Source organism: Morone saxatilis, unplaced genomic scaffold (genome assembly GCF_004916995.1).
Source record: "Morone saxatilis isolate NCDOM2014 unplaced genomic scaffold, NCSU_SB_2.0 Contig24, whole genome shotgun sequence".
Classification (NCBI taxonomy): domain Eukaryota; kingdom Metazoa; phylum Chordata; class Actinopteri; family Moronidae; genus Morone; species Morone saxatilis.
Window position 1 is genome coordinate 17,053,915 of NW_023339807.1, and position 18,714 is coordinate 17,072,628.

At 39.4% G+C, this 18,714-nt stretch overlaps 4 protein-coding genes across 4 annotated transcripts in view; 1 reads left to right on the top strand and 3 right to left on the bottom strand.

Annotated features, from left to right (window-relative positions):
• The first annotated feature begins 6 nt into the window (after positions 1-6).
• On the top strand, positions 7-5,405 carry LOC118336133 (synaptobrevin-like). Its single transcript, XM_035672718.1, has 5 exons — positions 7-663; positions 1,638-1,782; positions 2,150-2,308; positions 2,816-2,867; positions 3,412-5,405. Coding segments are annotated over exons 1-5 (375 nt in total). The 5' UTR covers positions 7-661; the 3' UTR covers positions 3,429-5,405.
• Positions 5,406-5,478: 73 nt separating this feature from the next.
• tapbpl (TAP binding protein like) lies at positions 5,479-11,636 on the bottom strand. Its single transcript, XM_035672654.1, has 8 exons — positions 11,279-11,636; positions 10,428-10,640; positions 10,072-10,341; positions 9,774-9,974; positions 8,831-8,998; positions 8,643-8,746; positions 7,161-7,386; positions 5,479-6,772 (listed from the first exon to the last, which is right to left on the bottom strand). The coding sequence occupies exons 1-8, from the start codon at positions 11,358-11,360 to the stop codon at positions 6,705-6,707; spliced, it is 1,332 nt and encodes a 443-aa protein (XP_035528547.1). The 5' UTR covers positions 11,361-11,636; the 3' UTR covers positions 5,479-6,704.
• A 667-nt stretch (positions 11,637-12,303) lies between these two features.
• LOC118336086 (complement C1r subcomponent-like) lies at positions 12,304-17,301 on the bottom strand. The gene is made up of 12 exons (XM_035672658.1): positions 17,095-17,301; positions 15,987-16,155; positions 15,539-15,679; positions 15,168-15,373; positions 14,937-15,084; positions 14,717-14,835; positions 13,937-14,015; positions 13,694-13,828; positions 13,532-13,603; positions 13,232-13,437; positions 12,937-13,151; positions 12,304-12,782 (listed from the first exon to the last, which is right to left on the bottom strand). The coding sequence occupies exons 1-12, from the start codon at positions 17,251-17,253 to the stop codon at positions 12,419-12,421; spliced, it is 2,013 nt and encodes a 670-aa protein (XP_035528551.1). The 5' UTR covers positions 17,254-17,301; the 3' UTR covers positions 12,304-12,418.
• A 1,263-nt stretch (positions 17,302-18,564) lies between these two features.
• The window catches only part of LOC118335767 (complement C1s subcomponent-like), a 6,610-nt gene continuing 6,460 nt past the window's right edge, over positions 18,565-18,714 (bottom strand). Inside the window, 1 exon segment of the mRNA XM_035672193.1 lies at positions 18,565-18,714. This exon segment is cut by the window's right edge and continues 1 nt beyond it. Coding sequence (XP_035528086.1) covers positions 18,593-18,714 — 122 coding nt within the window. The 3' untranslated portion in view covers positions 18,565-18,592.

The following is an 18,714-nucleotide window of genomic DNA, read 5'->3' on the forward strand; positions in this document are numbered from 1 at the left end:
GGGGGGTGACAGAAATCAAAAAGAGACAACTGATTTCTCATGACTGGACTTTTTGCCCCCCTTTAATTTTGAAATTGCATTTTTTGCCGGTAGCTTTCAGAAGAGGCAACTAAACAAAACCAGCCAATCAGCGCCGCGTCCTCAGCATCCAGGAGCAGCGTTATAAGGACTCAGCATCACTTGGAGGAGCTGGAAGCAGTCCTGCGGGAATCTGCGCGTCCGTGGATTTCTCCTGGATGGATTATAATTTAGAAGTACTTTTCTCTTGAGGTCGCGTCGCTCCTCTTCACTTCGCCGCTCTCCAGTCCGGTCACACACGGTGAATTATCACCCGACCCGTTTACGTGTCTCGGTATTGCGGTACTTTTGCTGACCACTTGCGGTATAAATGCACTGCTAGAAGATCGGCTCCACTGCGCAAACGAACCCCCCGCCTCTGTTTACTGTCAGCCACTTTAATCACTTTGCTCAACTGAATATTTGGACTAATTTTGGAACAGAGCCTAGACATTCTCATCTCTTTTTTTTTCTTTGATCTTGCTGTTTTTATTTTTTTATTTTGTATCTTTGGTTGTACTTCAGACCCTCCCTCTCCTGCATCTCAGCCCGTCACCCCTCCTCCACCGCTGCCCGTGAGTCAGTTCAAACAGCTGCATAGAAGATGTGAGTATTAATGCGGCTTTTCTGCTGCACTCTTTTCACTATAACTAAATGAAAAATCTCCCTGAAGCTGCACTGGATAAACATATATTCAAACCAGTTTATTTTCTTGTATGTTTTTCTTGTTTTTTTCGTGCTGAGGTTTGAAACTGAACTGATTTCTTTCAGCTTGATGGATTTTGCTGACGCAAGTGAAATTTTCCGTCACAGCATCACTAAATTATGTATGCAGGGGTTGATTGCTGCCACTCTAAAGCCTTAGGTACAGTTACATTGTGCTTTTTTGGATCATTTTACAACACAGACCTAAAAGAAATATTAGACCGTACTTTTGTTCAGAGGGTTTGAGGTCATTACCTCCTTTGTTGAGGAACATTCATGTCAGATAATTGATGGTTCATGAGGTGAAGATATTGTTTTAGTCCTGCTGCAGTGACTGTGATTTGTATTAAACTGTCGGTCAGATAGTCAGGTTGCTCCCCTGAGGAGCTTGTTTGCTCAGTTTTAAGCCTCCTGTACCCACTCCTCCTCTCTCCCCCCCTCTGCTGGATTAACCCTTCCCCCCTTTCCATACATCACTTTCCAGTCTTACCTTTTCCTTTCAATCCCTCCCAACTCTATGTAATCCATCACAAGAACTTCTCCCGTCTTTTTTTCTCTCACTAAAACCTCCTGCTCCAAATATTCAGCCAGTATCTTCCTGGAGAATACTTTCTGTTTCTAGCTATCCATCTGTGGCCTATATTTTCTTAATTCCCACTGCACCATTTTTCTTCACCTGCTCATTCTTTCCTCTTTTCTTCCCCCTATACATCCTATTTTCTGCATTCGTTCACCTTACATTTCCACTCTCCCCTGCATCATATGCAGTTTTCTGTGTGTGTGCTATGCCTCCTCTATAACTAACAACAGAATATCGGACAGTCTCCTTTACTACGGTCTCAATTCCTCGTCTTTCTTCCCGTGCTTCTACTCAGGTCTGCCCCAGATGCTGCCCCAGCTGGAGCCCCTGGCGCTCCAGGAGCCCCTGGTGGAGATGGCGCCCCATCTGGCGGACCTCCCGCCCCACCCAATACCTCCAGCAACCGCAGGCTACAGCAGACACAGGCCCAAGTCGAGGAGGTGAGCTGGATCAGGCCACACTAAGATTCTGGACTAGAGTTTGATGTTAACAAGTAATGCATGTTAACAGTTGGGGAACCTCATCAATGGCTTAATAATTAAATGTCCGGACTTCCTGTGTATGGATGATGCTTATACTGGACATGCATTCAAAAATGTTGTTGCTCTCTGGAAATATCTCCTCTTCTTAATATATAAAGAGCTTTGCTGCAATTTTCAAATGGATTACAATTGCTTATTTACAATATACAGATTCAGAAAACCCTTTGTCCCCTGTGTTTCTTTCCTTTAACTGTGCTTGTCATCCTCTTTGTCTCTTGTCGCCACCACTGCCAAATGCTTTCTCATCCTCACCACTGTCGGCTAGGTGGTGGATATCATGCGAGTGAATGTGGACAAGGTTTTGGAAAGGGACCAGAAGCTTTCAGAGCTGGATGACAGAGCGGATGCTCTCCAAGCCGGAGCCTCCCAGTTTGAAAGCTGCGCAGCCAAGCTAAAGAACAAGTACTGGTGGAAGAACTGCAAGGTGGGCACATTAGTGTGGGTCCATTAAACATATTGTTGTTACTGTAAGAAACTCACAAAATAATCTGAGCCTGAATTAATTAAAAGTATCCCCATTAGTATGTGGTGCATAGAGATAAAGTATGTATATGGAGCTAGTAGAAAATTAAAAATTAAGTGTGAACCAGATCCTCAGCTCTTTTATGTTAAATCATGGAGCAACTGTTCATGCTGAGGTGCACTGAAGTGCACACACAGTGTCTGTTGGATGCCGTCATCCTGCTCTCCACACACTAATGTGTTAATGAGCTGCTGTGGAAGACTGAACAGATGCTCTGGGGACAATGGGGAAAAGAAATCTACACTAAGAAACACTCAAGAGATTGCATAACTCAAGCACAACAACCGCAAAGAATTTGAAGTGTCTTGAATGTTTTGTTGCTCAGAAGTTTCTTGTTTTACCTCCACACACATTGTTAGATTCCTTGTATGTCCCATTATAGTAAATGTAACTGTTTTCTACTTTCAGATGATGATCATGATGGGTATCATTGGAGTCATTGTGGTTGGAATAATATTCTGTGAGTAAAAGATAAAGTCCCCTTGACACTAATACAAAGATTGATATAATCAATTAATTGATTGACTGAGAGATAAGTTGATGTATAGACTTTTATAAACAGTGTTGACTGTGTTTTTTCTCTCAGCTGCAGAGAAGACAATTATATGAAGAAAATTATCCCCTGTGAAAGTTTAGTCTGTCAGCATGCGATGGTATTGCTGTATTAGTGCTGTTTATTTTACACGAAATTAAGCTACAGAGACGTTCTTATGACTTTGTTAAAGGATGCTGGCAGGTGTAAGACAGCACCAGCACATTATTTGTATTTCTGCTCTAATAAGCCCAGATCTGACCGGCCTACGCCTGCTCTGATTGTCAATTATTCATTGGTTCTTCTTAGTACAGTAGATTATGGACACAATACCAGTTTTATCAGTTCTTAATTCAAAACAAACCTGTAAACACCAAGGAGAGCTCAGCTGACCGTTCTCTGTTCGGTGAAGTGATGTATTGCCCGATCCATTAGACTAATGACTTGCTCTCCGTCTCCCCTTCTTTCGCAGTGTACTTCTTCTACTGAGCTCAGCCCATCAACACAGATGGATATGGACTTGAGAATGACATGAGAGGGAAGAGAAAAAAAGAAACCCAAGCGCCCCCTTTTATCTGTCCTCTCCTTCCTCTCTTCACACAGTCTTCCATCAAACCATCTTGCACTTATACATGACAGTAGTGTTTATAGGTGTCTCTGCTCTCTTTGTCCCCCTTTCCCTCCCTTCTTATTGCTTTCTTCCAGTGTTTTGGCGTCATGTCTCACTCACTCTCTCCTGTCTCTGCACCTCATGTATTATTGAAGGACGCAGCAGGCAGAGTGAAAGAGGAAGAAAGAAAGGGAAGGAGGGATTGAGAAAATTCTTGTGACACAGGGGACTCGTGGGGCTAAGCCCTCTGAACGGAGCCATGGGGGGGAAATGTACAATGTACAGTTGGTGAATGTGTGCAGGGAAATTGAACCAGAGTTTGCAGTCCTTTCAACCCCAGATACGCCAAAGCTTGTTCATATTACCTTTTTTGAGAGTCCTACATTTGTAAATTGATATTGACATACCTAACTAACGCACTCCTTCCATCACAACTGCTACCATTATTGCTACTTACTAACAAAAGGTCATGTTAGAATAAGATTCTGAACATTTTTGTTGTATGCGCGTGTGTGTATTTGTGATCCAAAGCATTGTAGCCAGTAGCTTTTTCCAAGTTTATGTGATAGGCTTTTATTCGTAACTTTTTTGTTTCCTTTCCTGCCTAACTTTCTCTTACATAGTCTCTTATTTCTGTAACGTCCAGTAGTGACAATAAGAGATAGAAATTAGACAAATGAAGAGACTGTGTGAGTATAAGGAAAGGAAGAAGTGATAGAGGGAAAGGTAGTAAAGTATTGCAGCATTTCTCTCCTGTATGAATAAAACAAACTTAATTCTGGACTGATAAGCGATTATTGATAAAGTAGGTGTATAACTATGCTTCATTTTACCTTGGTTTTTGTACCACAGGTGGTGGCATAGTAATATGCACAGCAAGACAAGCAGCCACTTATAGACAATCTACTATATACATGAACTGACTGCTGCGACCCAGAGGAAGGTCTCTTAACTCTGATTTGGACAGAGTCACAGCCATAGACAGATGAATGTGTAGCATCACATTTCAAACAGGTACAAATGCCAACTTGCTTGGAAAGTTGTGCAGACAAAGCGTTTGTTTGATTGTTGTTTAAGTTGACCTAATCTTCAAAAAGCAGGAAAATGGGAGAAAGGACATGATTTAGAAAAGCCCAGAGCCACCCGGCCCTCCCACTCCCCTCTCACTCACATATCTCACCTGTCACCTGCAGTATGGTAACGGCCAAAGTGAGGTGTTTGTTTCTAACTTGCATGGCAAACGGTGTCCATAGTTTTGCCTTTTTGTGTGACCTGTGTATCTGCCATTTCTGAATCTAACTGCCGACTGTACATTTTTTTTTGTTAGTGGTTTAAAGGACCTGTGTATACTGTCTTTCTGATCTGATAATTACTGCTTATGCAATGCAATGATGCTCAAGAGTTTGCCAGATTTGTTTAATTTCACTTGCTTTTGAGAGAAAAATATTATTCAGACTGCAAACAACTGCTACTATAGTGAACTGTTAAAACATGTAGTATTGTATGGATAGAACAATAATACACATCTGTCAGATTATGCTCCTGAAAATGTGTTTATAAATTCTTTCAGGTTTTTGGGGGGTTGTTGGATATAAAAAATAATTTAAAAAAGATTTTATGTCTCTTAGGACTGATTTTGAGAGTTGATAAAATTAAGAAAATATGAACATCCTTATGTGCAAAATGCATTTATGCATAATTGTAACTGTTTGCCATTATCTGATGATACTGTGCAACAATATTATGAGGTAATTACCACATGAGATAGGACAACATGTTTTGTGATTTAAAACCTGAAGACGCAGTATGAGATGCAACTGGATTTGCGGAAACAAATGCATGCTTACCACTTTTGCTGATGCCAATAAATAAATCATCAACAGAACTGAGTGCTGACCTTTATTATATTCTCTTGACATATTGAGCCAGTTTAGTCCTTGTTAGAAAATGTTGTACTACAATCTATTCTACTTCAAGTGATCCCAGCTTATTTTATAACAATAAACAGATTCTGACTGAAAGCATTTATGAAATAGAAACACTGTGAAACAAAGCTTGAATCGTTTTCCAGATGTACAGTAATTTAAGAAATGCACTGATATTGATAACATTAACAATGTTGTTGAGCCACAAAAGTCTTTCATTGTGAAACCTAACAATTTTAATATCACACACAAAAACAAGATACCATAAAAACATACGCTACATTTAAAATAGTACCAATAAAAACAGTGCAAAAAAAAACCAAATATATCCCAGAAGCCAGAAATCCTACAATGTGTATGCAAAGAAATATAAACAGTTCAAGGCATGGATAACTTGATCCTGTTTGAATCAGAACAACAGTCTTACAGTGTGTCTTATTGCATGTTCTGTTAATGTAAAACTAGTTTTAGTTCCTTTAAGCTGCTCTTGTAATGAAGAGTTTATGCTACTTTAGATATTTATGATGGACAACACAACAGCCTCCTAAAACATATATAACTCTAAACCTTAAAGCAGATGTATAGGGACAGACATTTTGCAAATTGAACAAAATAAATTATATATTTGACTGCAGATGCATTACTTAAGTTCATCATACTCATAGTGCCCTTGGTTTGATATTTGCTTTCAAATAAAATTTGTATGGACCTATAATGGAAAGTCTGGAGAATCTGAGTGTCTCCTGCCTACACACATGTGATTCAACCTTAATCGAATCTTTACTACCTACAAACTCCAGAGTGTGAAACAGAAACTCAAGTCCTCTGATGAGGTGACATCAAACACAGTGAATGTAATGTGAGCTTTGTTTCCCACAGCACTCGACAGGCACAGCACGAGTCAGTGTGAAACTACCATGGATAATTTTTGTGGTTAATTCTTGTGTGAGAAAAAGTTTTGACTGCTGTAAGGTAAAGTTTTGGGAATTAATGTGGGAGTTTAAGGCCAAATGCTTAGATTTTATTATTTTGCAGGTTACATAAATGAAAGCTCCAAACTTGTTTGCTTTACATAAATAAACCACTACCAAAAATACTCAACAGCAAATGTATAAAGCAGTGAGGACTAATTATATCAGTAATAACTTACAGACTCACAAATGACACAAATTAAGTTTTTCTGGGCTCAGTTTCAAGTCAGGATAATCTACTAGATTATCTCCTACTAACTTATCTCATGACCTGGTAGAAGAAAAGCACAGTGACAACCAGGAAACCCAGAACCCACCAATAGGAATCTGTAGAGTGAGAGACACAGAGAACAGTTAATTTTTATACAAGGATATTAAGGATACACAGAATGTAATGCAAATAAATAATCTAAAGACATAAAACGTTTCTATGTCATTTGCAAAACAGACATGATTCTCATTGCTCTGATTTTGTGGTGGTTGAGTAACGAAATGAAAACTGCATTTTTGCATTTTCCAGATGAAAAACTCCCCTCTGCTGTGACATGATCGAAAGAGGTTGTGATTTGACCCAAACTATAGTTTCAAACTTACTATGTATTTTGTTCCACTCTAATAACCATAAAATGTTGTTTTTGCTCTTCTGTTTTTTGTACAGATTAAACAACAGATACATCTAGAACGACAAACAACAGCCACACACAGTATATAATACCTGTTGGTGAACTTTCTACCACCAGACTGACAGATAGAGGAGCCTCCAGGGCCGGGTGGGACACTCTGCAGGTGATTTTAGTTCCAGGGGAGATACTGGAGGGCACAGTGAGGTGAGATGACAGGGAATAAGTCCCATCGCCATGCTGACGATGGCTGGATAAAGAGCCCTGATCTGGAAACACTGTAGCCTCTGTGTCTGTGGGAGAGAGGGATGACCACTCCATCTGAAAGGCAGAAGAAAGCAGATAATCAATCAATCAATCAATCAATCAATCAATCAATCAATATTTATTTGTACCTTTCATACACTTTGGTGCAATTCACCAAGGGCTTCCGAGCTGACTGACAAGCTCATATTAAGACAGTACAAATATAAACAATAAAAACAATTTAAGACCTATGCACACAATAAATTTAAATTATTAAAATGTGATAATAAAACAACTAAAAAATATTTTAAAAAATAGGTTTAAAAAACTGTAAAATAGATGAAATCCATGACAATAAATTACATAAGAGGGAGTAAAACATTTTAAAACACAAATACAATAAAATAAATCAAATATAAATATAAATATAAATATAAAACATTCTAATCAAAAGCCAGTAACATTGAGGAAGATCTATTGACAGAAATTTAATATAATATGCATAGGTATGTTTTCAGTATTGAAGAATCTTTGTGTTTTTAATCTATAGAGGAAGAAGGTCCATTTCTGCAGAGGCTGCCACGTTGCTACGGTAGCCCAGAAGAGACAACCCAAACACTTAATCTATAGTTTTGAGGCCGCTGTAGATGTCACTGAATCCTATACACTGGTCCAGATGCAGAACAAACATCAATGCATATTCTAATTTGGTCAAATCCAACCAAATAACACCTGATGGAACCCTTATTGTAGGAGTGATTTATTAGTTGTTTTGTTGTTTTATTATATTATAATAGTTTTTATTGTATTATTATAGTTCTTGTTTGTGTGTTAGTTTGATTACTTTAGATATTTGCTTCATTTAGACCAGATGTTTGTAGTATTTACTTTTGCTAAGTTTATATTTGGTTTGTTGTTATATTTGGCACCCCAGGTTTTTTGTAAGTATGCAGGTATAAGACCAGCATGCATCTGGTTTATAATTTTTCACCAGAGCAAGAGAGACAGCAGGAGCCTTTAGTCTGATGTTTGCTTGCAATGGATGAATTAACCTTAAGAAAAAAGATAAAGACTTTGTTTGGACAATGAACTTCTTTTACCCGTGTACATTACAGCCCCATGGTGCATCAGTGGCATGTACGTAAATAATGTCTACTGCCAACAGGTTTACGTATTTCCTATCTCTACGTGTATCAAACAATTAATTTCTAACTAACTAATTAATAACTAGTTTCCAGAGATTGTATGTATTGCCAACTTGTTCAATGTTAGCAAAGGGATAACACAGAAGACTATACTGGTTAACATCTAAGAACATACAAGTTACAGACCTGAGCATCCAGTGGATAATATTTAGCGCAATGGCAGCTCAGTGTCTGCCGTGACTTTGTATTCAAAACCAGCTTTTCCTCTGAGAGGGAGACCTGTGGTGGCTCTGAAACAAACAGCAACAGAGGAAGAATTAAAAGATATTCTGTGGATTCTTCTGAGAGAACTGAGAGATTAGGGTGAAACTTACGAATAACATGGAGTTGAATGACTTGCTGGGCATGGAAAAGGCCTATGCTGACAGTACAGATGTAGGTCCCCTCATCCAAAACCTTCAGCTTGCTCAGAGTCACAGAGGCGTCACCCTCACCGACAACCTTGGTGACATCTATGCTCGAGCCCCTCCTTTCTGCACGTACTGAGGACAACAAATTACAACAGGAATTGACCAAACAAACTCAAATCAAAATCCTCTTGCCTGCTTGTTCTGGAAATGTTATCGCATCAAATTTGCTCAGTTGTCATTAAACTGTAGACGTTAAATGACTTGATTGTTAGTTAGTTGATTGTTGACCTCGGAAAAAAGCAGTTGACAAAACTCAAACTTTAAGGTCCTCTTTCTCCCTTGTTCTGGATCTTTTGACCATATTGAGACGAGGATTTGTTTGACACACTTAGCTGAGTGCTGTGCTCTTCATGTCATCTCCGTTTGTATGTTTTGTGCAGTTTTCTCAAGTTTAGCCATCGCTGTTAAAAGTAATCTACATACCCATTTATCACGTGATTAAGAGGAATTATTTTGTAAAGTAAAGACCACACAAACTAATGTGTTAAAGATGTCAGAACATTGTGGTTCAGCAGCTTGTTTCACGATGCAATATCAATGCTAATTTATGCAACATTTGAAAATACACAATTTTAAATGTTTTTAAATATTCCGCTGCATTAATGTTATTCTAATGGTTAGTGTAGTAATATTATAGTATAGTTGTTTAATGTAAAAACTGCTGCCTTTTTCCTCAAAACCTCCATTTGTCTTTTTTTTATTCATGAACTTCCTGCAGTCAACTTGCACTAATCTACCATCATCAGCACTCTCAGAGCTACAAGAAGCCGTCGCCTGACTTTAAATCCTCATAAACACCCTGGATGGACCAGAAGAGGCCAGGCTCACCCGTTCATACAGCACTTACCTACTGTGTTCCCTTCTGCATCATCCACCCTCGTCTTCATGTCAAGCACTTTCTGCCCTTTTCCCCTGTGCTGCAGTCGCCATTCAATGCCCACCTCCTGCGCTAAGGGTATCTCCTGTTGCTTGAAGCCACAGTTGAGGAGAACATCACCTCTCAGAGGGGCAGATACAGACTTTTTGTGGGAAAACACCACAAATATCACTGTGGGACAGGAAGCAAAAAAGCAGTGAAACAGATGTTGTGAATGGAAACAATTCAATAAGAAAGATTAAATGATATATTAAACTCTAATTCTCACCCTCAGTCAGAAGCGTTCCCGACTGGCTAAGAGGTAGACCCAGTTTGTTTTGTATGAGGGTCGACTGGTCCTTCTCCACCATCAAAGTCTGCAGAATCAACGAAGTGCTGAACTCAACTCCCTCCACGTTAAGGGACACCATGAAGTAAGCTGGATCTGAACTTTCCTGGGATCCCTGAGGAGAGTAACGGCTTATTTCGCACATCACCTCCTGCTCATTGCAGTCCGCGTGCAGCAACACGTCCACGTTGGGGATCTCAGGTGATGAGACTGTCACAGGGGGATGAGAGGAGAAGTTCAACACAGGTTGTGCTTATATTTCACCAAACTTTATACATAGAGAAGACAGGGAAAACCTTTGGCTTCTAAGAGGATGGCATCTGGATCAGGGATTGAAGGCGGGACAAACGGAGTGAGTGTTTCCAGTGATTCGTCAGGAGGCACTGCGACATCTCTTAAGACGAGAGTGGCTGGAGTCCGTGTGAAAAGAGCGCCGCCGCCCATTCCTCCCATTCCCACTCCCTCCTCCACCAGGGCGCAAGAAAGTACCACGTCTGCAACTCCATTGGCTGAGAAAGAAGGGGCAAATAAAAAATCTTTGAAATACTTTTTTATCATTTATCATCTGGTCTGAATCAATTACAAGTTCTTATTATACACATTTAATTGTTTTTAACCTTTAAAGCATTTTTAACATAATTACTAATAATTACTATTAAATAGAAGTCTGTTTATTTTCTAAAAACACACTGAAAGAAAGAAATTTGTCACAGAACCCTTTAAAAGCAACTGTTGATTTCTAGAGGAATTTAGTTTCAACAAACGACTCCATTTAAACACAGGGAAATATTCATTAATAATTATTGTTATTATTAATAGCTTTTTTCCTTCATATGTGCTGAGCTATTTACTTCCTATTAGACAAATTTCAAATTTTTTCCTGTTCATCTGACCTACTACACGCTGACTAAAATATTCTAGGACTAAATTAGAAGTAAATTGTATTCAATTTATTGAAAGTGTACAAATAAACACCCCACAAAGGAAATCATAGACCTAATATAGTAAAGCATGAACAAAAAAGTTGTGTCAGACAAAACTTTTATTACTGAGCCTGACAATCAACTGAAGCTAACTAAATTTATGGCCACTACTACATTGTCCACCATTCAGCGCTGTATCAATATGCCAAAATGAATGCTCTTACCACAAACGCACGTCAGGAAGCATCCAAACAAAATCCCTTCAATCATCATCATGGAGTCTCGTTTCAGTGTTATTAGTGCCATAGGCAAACTTTAACGTTAGTACAACTGGATAAAATTAAATAGCTTCCTTAGAACACAAAATAACAAGCGCACTTTCACTTTTGATTTCAAGGACTAACAGCAGCTCATTGTGTCGCCCACACTCTGATTATTTTACAGCCTTTTCTTCATCCCATCGATATTATACAAGAACCGTGCAGCGATTTATATAATATAATATAATAATAAACTCTTGAGGTGGTCCAGGAGACGCAAGCCCGTCTCGCTGTTGGGAGCATGCGCAAAATGCAGCAGTGGAACAGAGAAAGTGAAAGTGAGCAGAGAGGAATCGTCCAATCACAGAGCAGCAGGGAGCTGGTCATGGGTCACTATGGAAACCAACGTCCGTCTGTTTTTCCCATTTTTGGCAATACTGATACCTGTTTATTTTTACCAAGAGAGTTTGCAAGGTGAGAAGATTTATAAAGTTATCTCTTATGTCTGTAAGTAATGGAGCTAGCACTACATCTTGTCATTTTAACACTTAGAGAGGCTGGTAGTGATAATTTTTTAGACTGAGCAAACTAGCTGTTTCCCCTATGTTTCCAGTCTTTTTTCATGCCAAGTTAATCTAACCAGCTACACAATACAGTGCAGACACAAGAGTGGTAACGTTATCAATCACCATCTAGGAGTTTCTTCTATAAGGTGACAAATCATGAGAAACATCACTAAAGATTAAATCTTACTCTACTACCATATGATGCTATTCAGGAAATTATTATTATTAGGTAGAAAATGAAGCTGCAATAATAAATGGTTTCATATTAACAATAGATCAAATGATAGTGTGCTATGCACGAGTTGTTGTGAAGTGATGAAACCACAAAGGAGCATCATCTTGCTGTTTTATTCAATCTCACTGCTCTCATCAACCTCATTTCCGGCCACAAGCAAGATTTATCATTAAAAAAATCTTGCTAAACCCGGACAAGGTACGTCACCTCTATCATTTTATTGTTAGTTGAATAAGGAAGGACTGTATAAGTAAAGTTGTTCTTCATTTGTTTTTATTTGGCTATATTTGTCTCTGGTTTTATTCAGTTCTCCTGCATAGTCTTGTTGATCCAGTTCAGGTAGTTGGCAACTCTGGTATAGATTCCATATGTTCCCGGCTGTCCACAGTCAACCCCCCAGCTGACAATCCCAGCAGCCCAGAATCGCCCATCATTCCTCAGAGTGATGGGGCTTCCACTGTCACCGTGGCAGGAGTCCTTCCCACCACCAGGGACTCCAGCACAAAACATGTTTTTTGTCAGACTCGGTAAGTCGCCCCTTGTCTTCTTCAGCTTATTGACTGAACTATTGCATGTCTCCTGCTCCACCACAAGGAGGTGCACGTATTTCAAATGATTTGCTAAAATCTGTTGGTTGTCGGTTTCTGTAATAAAGCCTGACACCAGTCTGAAGAGAAATTGCAGAAAAGACAGTTATGGTGAGAAAAAAAAGTCTGAAAAGCTGGAAAAAATAAAATGCAAGATAAGATTATTGAGTTTAAAAAAATAACCTTGAAATATTTAATTATAAAGTGTTATGAAATGAAAAGTTGTTTCTTTACCCTATCATGTCAGTGACATATGTGGCTCCCTCTGCTGGCAAACAAACTGGCATAATGGATGAGTTAAATGTGATTGGGTCTCGCAGTTTGATCAAGGCAATGTCATTGTTGAAGTCTAAGCCATTCGGGTTGTTGTATTCAGGGTGAATGTGGATTGAGGCAGCATACGCACGAGAGCCCAATAAGCTTTTAACGTCAATAAGTCCCATGTAAATCTGCACAGGAGGAAATAAATGTACATTCAATAATATGGAGGCAGTGGGCATGCAGATAACACCTACAGTAGCCTACCTACCCGTACAGTCTCATTTGAAGCTGGATTTCCATCCTGTATTAGAATATGAGCTGCTGTCATAATCCAGCGCTCTTCAATCACCATGCCTCCTCCTGTTCTTCCGTCTATATTCAGTAGCACATGCCAGGGGATGGTATTGTCTGGACCATCACTGCCTCCGATGGTCCTCTGATAGGTAGAGATGAGTTTTGTAGGCTTGCCACAGACTGGATGAGACAGACAAAAAATAGGTTCATAGAGACACAGATTTCATGTTTTAAATAAAGTGTCACCGATTAGGTATCACTAGGTTTTATATACCTGGTATACATGTTGGAATAACATCGCTGTGTTTGAATTTCCACTTTCCATCTGCTTCACAGGTAAAACTAACTGGAGACCAGAGGGAACAACATAATGGCATTTATATTTAGTTAAGCTTCATGAAAAATACATTTCTAAAACAGTATGTAAATATCTTACCATTCACAGCTGCAGGGAGAGCGTAAAATGGTTCATTGCAGTGATACTGAACAACAGAACGGTACTGATTCTGAAATCCAGACAGGAAGGTCACCCCTCCATTCAGCAAAGGTTTGGGTTCCCCACAATCAATTACTGGAGAAAAACAAAACAAGGACATATTAATATTTTGCTAGTGAGTCAAGAAAGACATTGGATTATAATAAGTTTATTCAAAATATTTTGGGCTCAAAACAGACATACTCTGGCACTCTGGCAGAGGAAGGTGCCACTGTCGGTTGCTTTGACACATAGCTGAGAACTTCCTGATCTCTTGACCATTCTAGAAAAGAAAGTGAATTAAATACATTTGATGAATGTTGGTCTAATTCACACAATAAAACAAATAAATAGATAAGAAAACTAACAAACTTTAACTAACTTTTTGTATTTAACTCTTTTTTTGGTCTTAAAGGACCAGTGTGTAGGATTGAGTGGCCTGTAGTGGTGAAGTTGTATATTGTAACTAATTGAACACCACTGGAGTCTGTATTAGACTCCCTGAAAATAAGAACAGGCTGTGAAATGTGCGGGAAAAACTAAACATGCTGGTTCACCTTGGAAGGCAACCTGCTGCATCAGTAGATAAAAATGGCTCATTCTAAGGTAATGAAAACACAATCAAAACCATATTCTGATTACACACTAACGAAAACATACACACTGGACTATGTTTTATTTAGTGTTTTTATCACCAGTAAATATTAAATTGTAGTGTTTTTGGTACCATAGAATGAGCCACTTAAATTTATCATAGAGACCGCCATGTTCAACCTTGTTTCTACAGCAGCCCAGAACAAACACACCAAATACTGGCTCTTAATAGGGCCTTTCAAGTTTTGCAACTACAGTAGTTTCTCCTACATGCTTAGAAAGGGAGTGGTTTTCATTTGGTTGCAATCTACAACTTCACTGCTACATGTCACTAAATCCTACACACTGGTCCTTTAACAAATGGAGAGTGAAAGAAAGAAAACATCAAACCATCATCAGCCTGTATCCTTGCTTACAGGTCACATAGATATAATCTCTGAAGAAATATTCAGTTAAGACAGGAGTCACTCTGCCTTTAGTGACATGACCCGGAAATGGACATTTGACCTCTGGAAAGGACATGATACCCAAATATTAATCACATACCTACAGTTGTACAACCACTACCCTTGGCAAAAAAACACCTTGTCTCTCTCCCTTCATCACTCACCATATGTGCTGTAGTCCAGGCTCCAGCCGTGACTCAGGCCTTTATCATCCGTATGGTAGTCCAGTCTGACAGTACTGGATTTTGTAGCTATCAGACCTGGACTCTTTTCACCACACAGCTTCATGGGCTCTCTGCCTGGAATGGTCACCTATAAGGGGAGTGGTGGAAAGTTTTTTTTATACTAAGGCATGTCAGAGGGTCATTTGTTGTAAGGAAGCCCTTTGCCAATACCTGCAGCCAGTGATGTTGACAGCTGGGACCTTGCTGAGTGTCCACGCTGTCAATGTGGAAGTTGTCAGTGAAGTTTAGTGTGATAATGAATGTGGGCTCCACAGAGATGATGTACTTGCAGGACAGAAAAGGAGGTGAGGGGCCAGGGTATCCTGGACTGGACAGATGTCCCTCATCCTTGTCAAATATACAACCACCACAGGATACTAGACATTTGGGCAAAAACAAGTATTATGGTTGCAAGAACAAGAGATTCAATATTCAATATTGTACTCAGCAGCATTAATACTACATTGTTACTATTGAGCTTCATAGGATGACACATTAAGGTACATACAAACAAGCATGCATTAACTTTATACAGTACTCACACAAACATGTGTACTGGTCTAAATGGAGTTTGTAACCATAGCGGCAGGAGCAGTGGTAAGAACCAGGGGTGTTGATGCAGATCTGAGAGCAGAGTGGACCTGAGCCATCTCCAGGGTCTGGTTTTGAACACTCATCCACATCTGACAATGAGAAGGTCATTAAAGGAAACCTTAACATTAAGTAAAATGTATTTTTTTAATGTATATTTATATTGTTACAGCTCAAGGAGATAATACACTGATCAGCCATAACATTATGACCACTGACAGGTGAAGTGAATCATATCACAACTGTAATACCTGTCAGAATAATCACAATATGATTTTTTTTTTTACCATATCATGCAGCCCTACAAAGCACCATGTTAAATGTGTTTTTTACAGTGGAATTTCTCTTGAAGTTTGGGGGAAATAAACAGTTATAGGGAAGTGACCAGAAAAGCTCTACCTATTGCCTTGTAGATAGCAGAGAAACCAATGTGCTCCGCAGTCGAATCACTTGTTTGGAATATGAGAGTCAGTCTGTTGCCTTGAGAAAAGATTGGTTCTATGCCAGAGTAATCAGTTGAGTTTTCCTGACCACAAAGCTTCCCCAAGACCTTTTGATCATAGAGAACCTGAAATGTGTAAAGAGCAAAAAAAGACATTGTAAGACCATTGATCATGAAGGGGCACTCCCTCTGATGATCATAGTGACTACAAGTGATGCGCTGCAGCAGCCTGAGATACTGCTCTAATCGGTTAACAGGGGCGCCAAAATACAAATCAAGACTTCTGTGCTAGTCATAGATTGGTAATATCAAACACTATGTTCGACACTCAGTGTCAATTGATCACCATCTAGTGAGTTGGATCAGATGGTGGGAGAAGCTGCCAGACAGACTGGTAAACCCAAATGTGTAGTGAGGAGGAACTGGAACTCGGACTGCATGCCGGGGGAGGTTGGGGATGTGAAATCCAAGTGGGTCATGTTTACAACCTGTATTGAGGTGGCTATTAGGAATTGTAATCAGAAGGTGGTTGGTGCCTGTCATGGCAGCAACTGAACTGATGGATACCAGCAGTGATGGAGGCCTATAACCTGAAGAAGGAGGTCTTTTGGGCTTGGTTTGCCCAGGGGTCAGCTGAAGCAGCAGAATAGGAAGCCAGAAGGGCTGTGGCTTTGGTAGTCACTGAAATAAAATCCTGGGTGTTACAGGACTTTGTGGGTTGGTAAATGTTTGATTTGGATCTCAGAATTGATTCTCTGCTCTTTGCAGAAAATGTAATTCAGTTGGCTTTATCAGACCGATCAGTCTGGGGTAGTTTGCAGTTTTAGTGTGAAGTGGTCGTGATGAGAGTCAGTTGTTGCAAGTCTAAGGCCATGTTTCACTGTTACTGTTCACTGTTGTTGTGAATTTTTGCCCTTGGTTCCATTTTAAGAACCCAGTTAATATTTATAATATTTAAGTCAACGTTATGTCATAAGTTTTAGATTCAAATTTGTGTTTTAGAGAAAAACAACACTGATCTATTGTCTAATATTGTATAATGATAGGCTTCAATATGGCTCTGACCGTCAGTGAGTCTTGATAGCAGCCCACAGAAGCTTTAATATCCAGATGTGTTAGGGACAGCTGGATCTGGTAACCCTCAGGAACCGAGAGGTCCCATTCCTTTTGCAGGTTGGGAAGGTAAGGCCGGGGATACTGAGGGGAATGGACCTTCCCATGCATTACAGGTTGCGAGTCGGACAGTTGCCAGCACTTACGTGCTGACAAACACAGTAACCTGTAATTATTGTACATAAACACAGAGTTAGAACTAAGGTGGTAGTCCAAAGTTGATGCAAACAGAAAGAGAACAAATACAGTGACACAATAAATGTAACATCTGTAACCATATAATATGGCTTTAGTTTTCTATATGATACTGTTGTAGTGTAGTTTGCACACTTATAGTATGTATATAATGCAAGATAGAAAGATATAAATTCATTAAAAATGACACTTTACTAAAACATACAACAAAGGTGAACATTTATCGCAAAGCTTACCATATAACACAGTAGGTCCATTCCATGTCTGCAATATTTGTGTGACTGCAGTTTTAGGTGAAATGTCTCATGTCCATTGGACTACTAATGTCACACAGGCTGTGGTTTGTAGCATTTTGCAGTGGAATTTAACCTTCAGGGTTTGTTTGTCTTGGCAGAATTAAATACAAGTATGAATTGTAGAAAAACAGGGTCAGTAATGGTTCAGTAAGTTAGACTAACCGAAATGGAAGAATGAGGAGTAAAAGTGTGAGTATGAGCACAGTGCAGAGTCCTGTGAAGACCCAAAATAGTAAATAAAATGAGAGGCTACTGTCTTTAGTTCCTGAAGAGACATGAAGTAGCTAGTTCTCAGAGTACGTAGTAAACATATAATTAACAATGTATACCATAGTCTGGGTGAACACTTGATCCTGATTGGGTGCAGGGTGTCCACTAATCTCTTAAAAATTGCCTGTCAACTTCTGTTTACTGGAGTAAACTGTACGCAGTGTTATTAACCTTGAATCTTGCTAATGCTAGCTTTCTAGGTCGTAGCTAAGCCAGTGGGTTCTATAGCGAAGAACACTAGAAACATCTCCCGCTGCAAACTCGTATCTAAGGTTCATCCTGTTTACTGGAGTAGTGGGCAACATTTCCATTGCGATTGAGAACCATATGCGATGGTAATGATTTTTCCAGATATTAGTCAAACCCTAAGGTGTTACCAGGGAAACAGAGTTACAGCTTGTGAAAAGTTTGGATTGCAAAATGTATGAAAATATAATTTTTTTCTTTGGCAAGTGACCATGGCATAGATGGGATAATGTCCTGCGAGATGACCATAAGCAGGAAAAAACCTAAGTTGGTAAGAGGCAGTTGAAGTAGACATTAATATGATTATTGTCTTTACCAGAGATATGAGATACATGTACAAAAAATGTCTGTTTGTTTGTTTTTATCTTATTTTATTGTAGATGTTTTCACTGTTTTTGATTTTACTTTTGTTTCATCCAAATCTTCACATCATGCTAAAAATCTCAGTTCTCTTGCATAGTCTTGTTGATCCAGTCCATGTAGTTAGCGACCCTGGTATAGACTCCGTATGTTCCCTGCTGTCCACAGTCAACCCCCCAGCTGACGATCCCAGCAGCCCAGACCC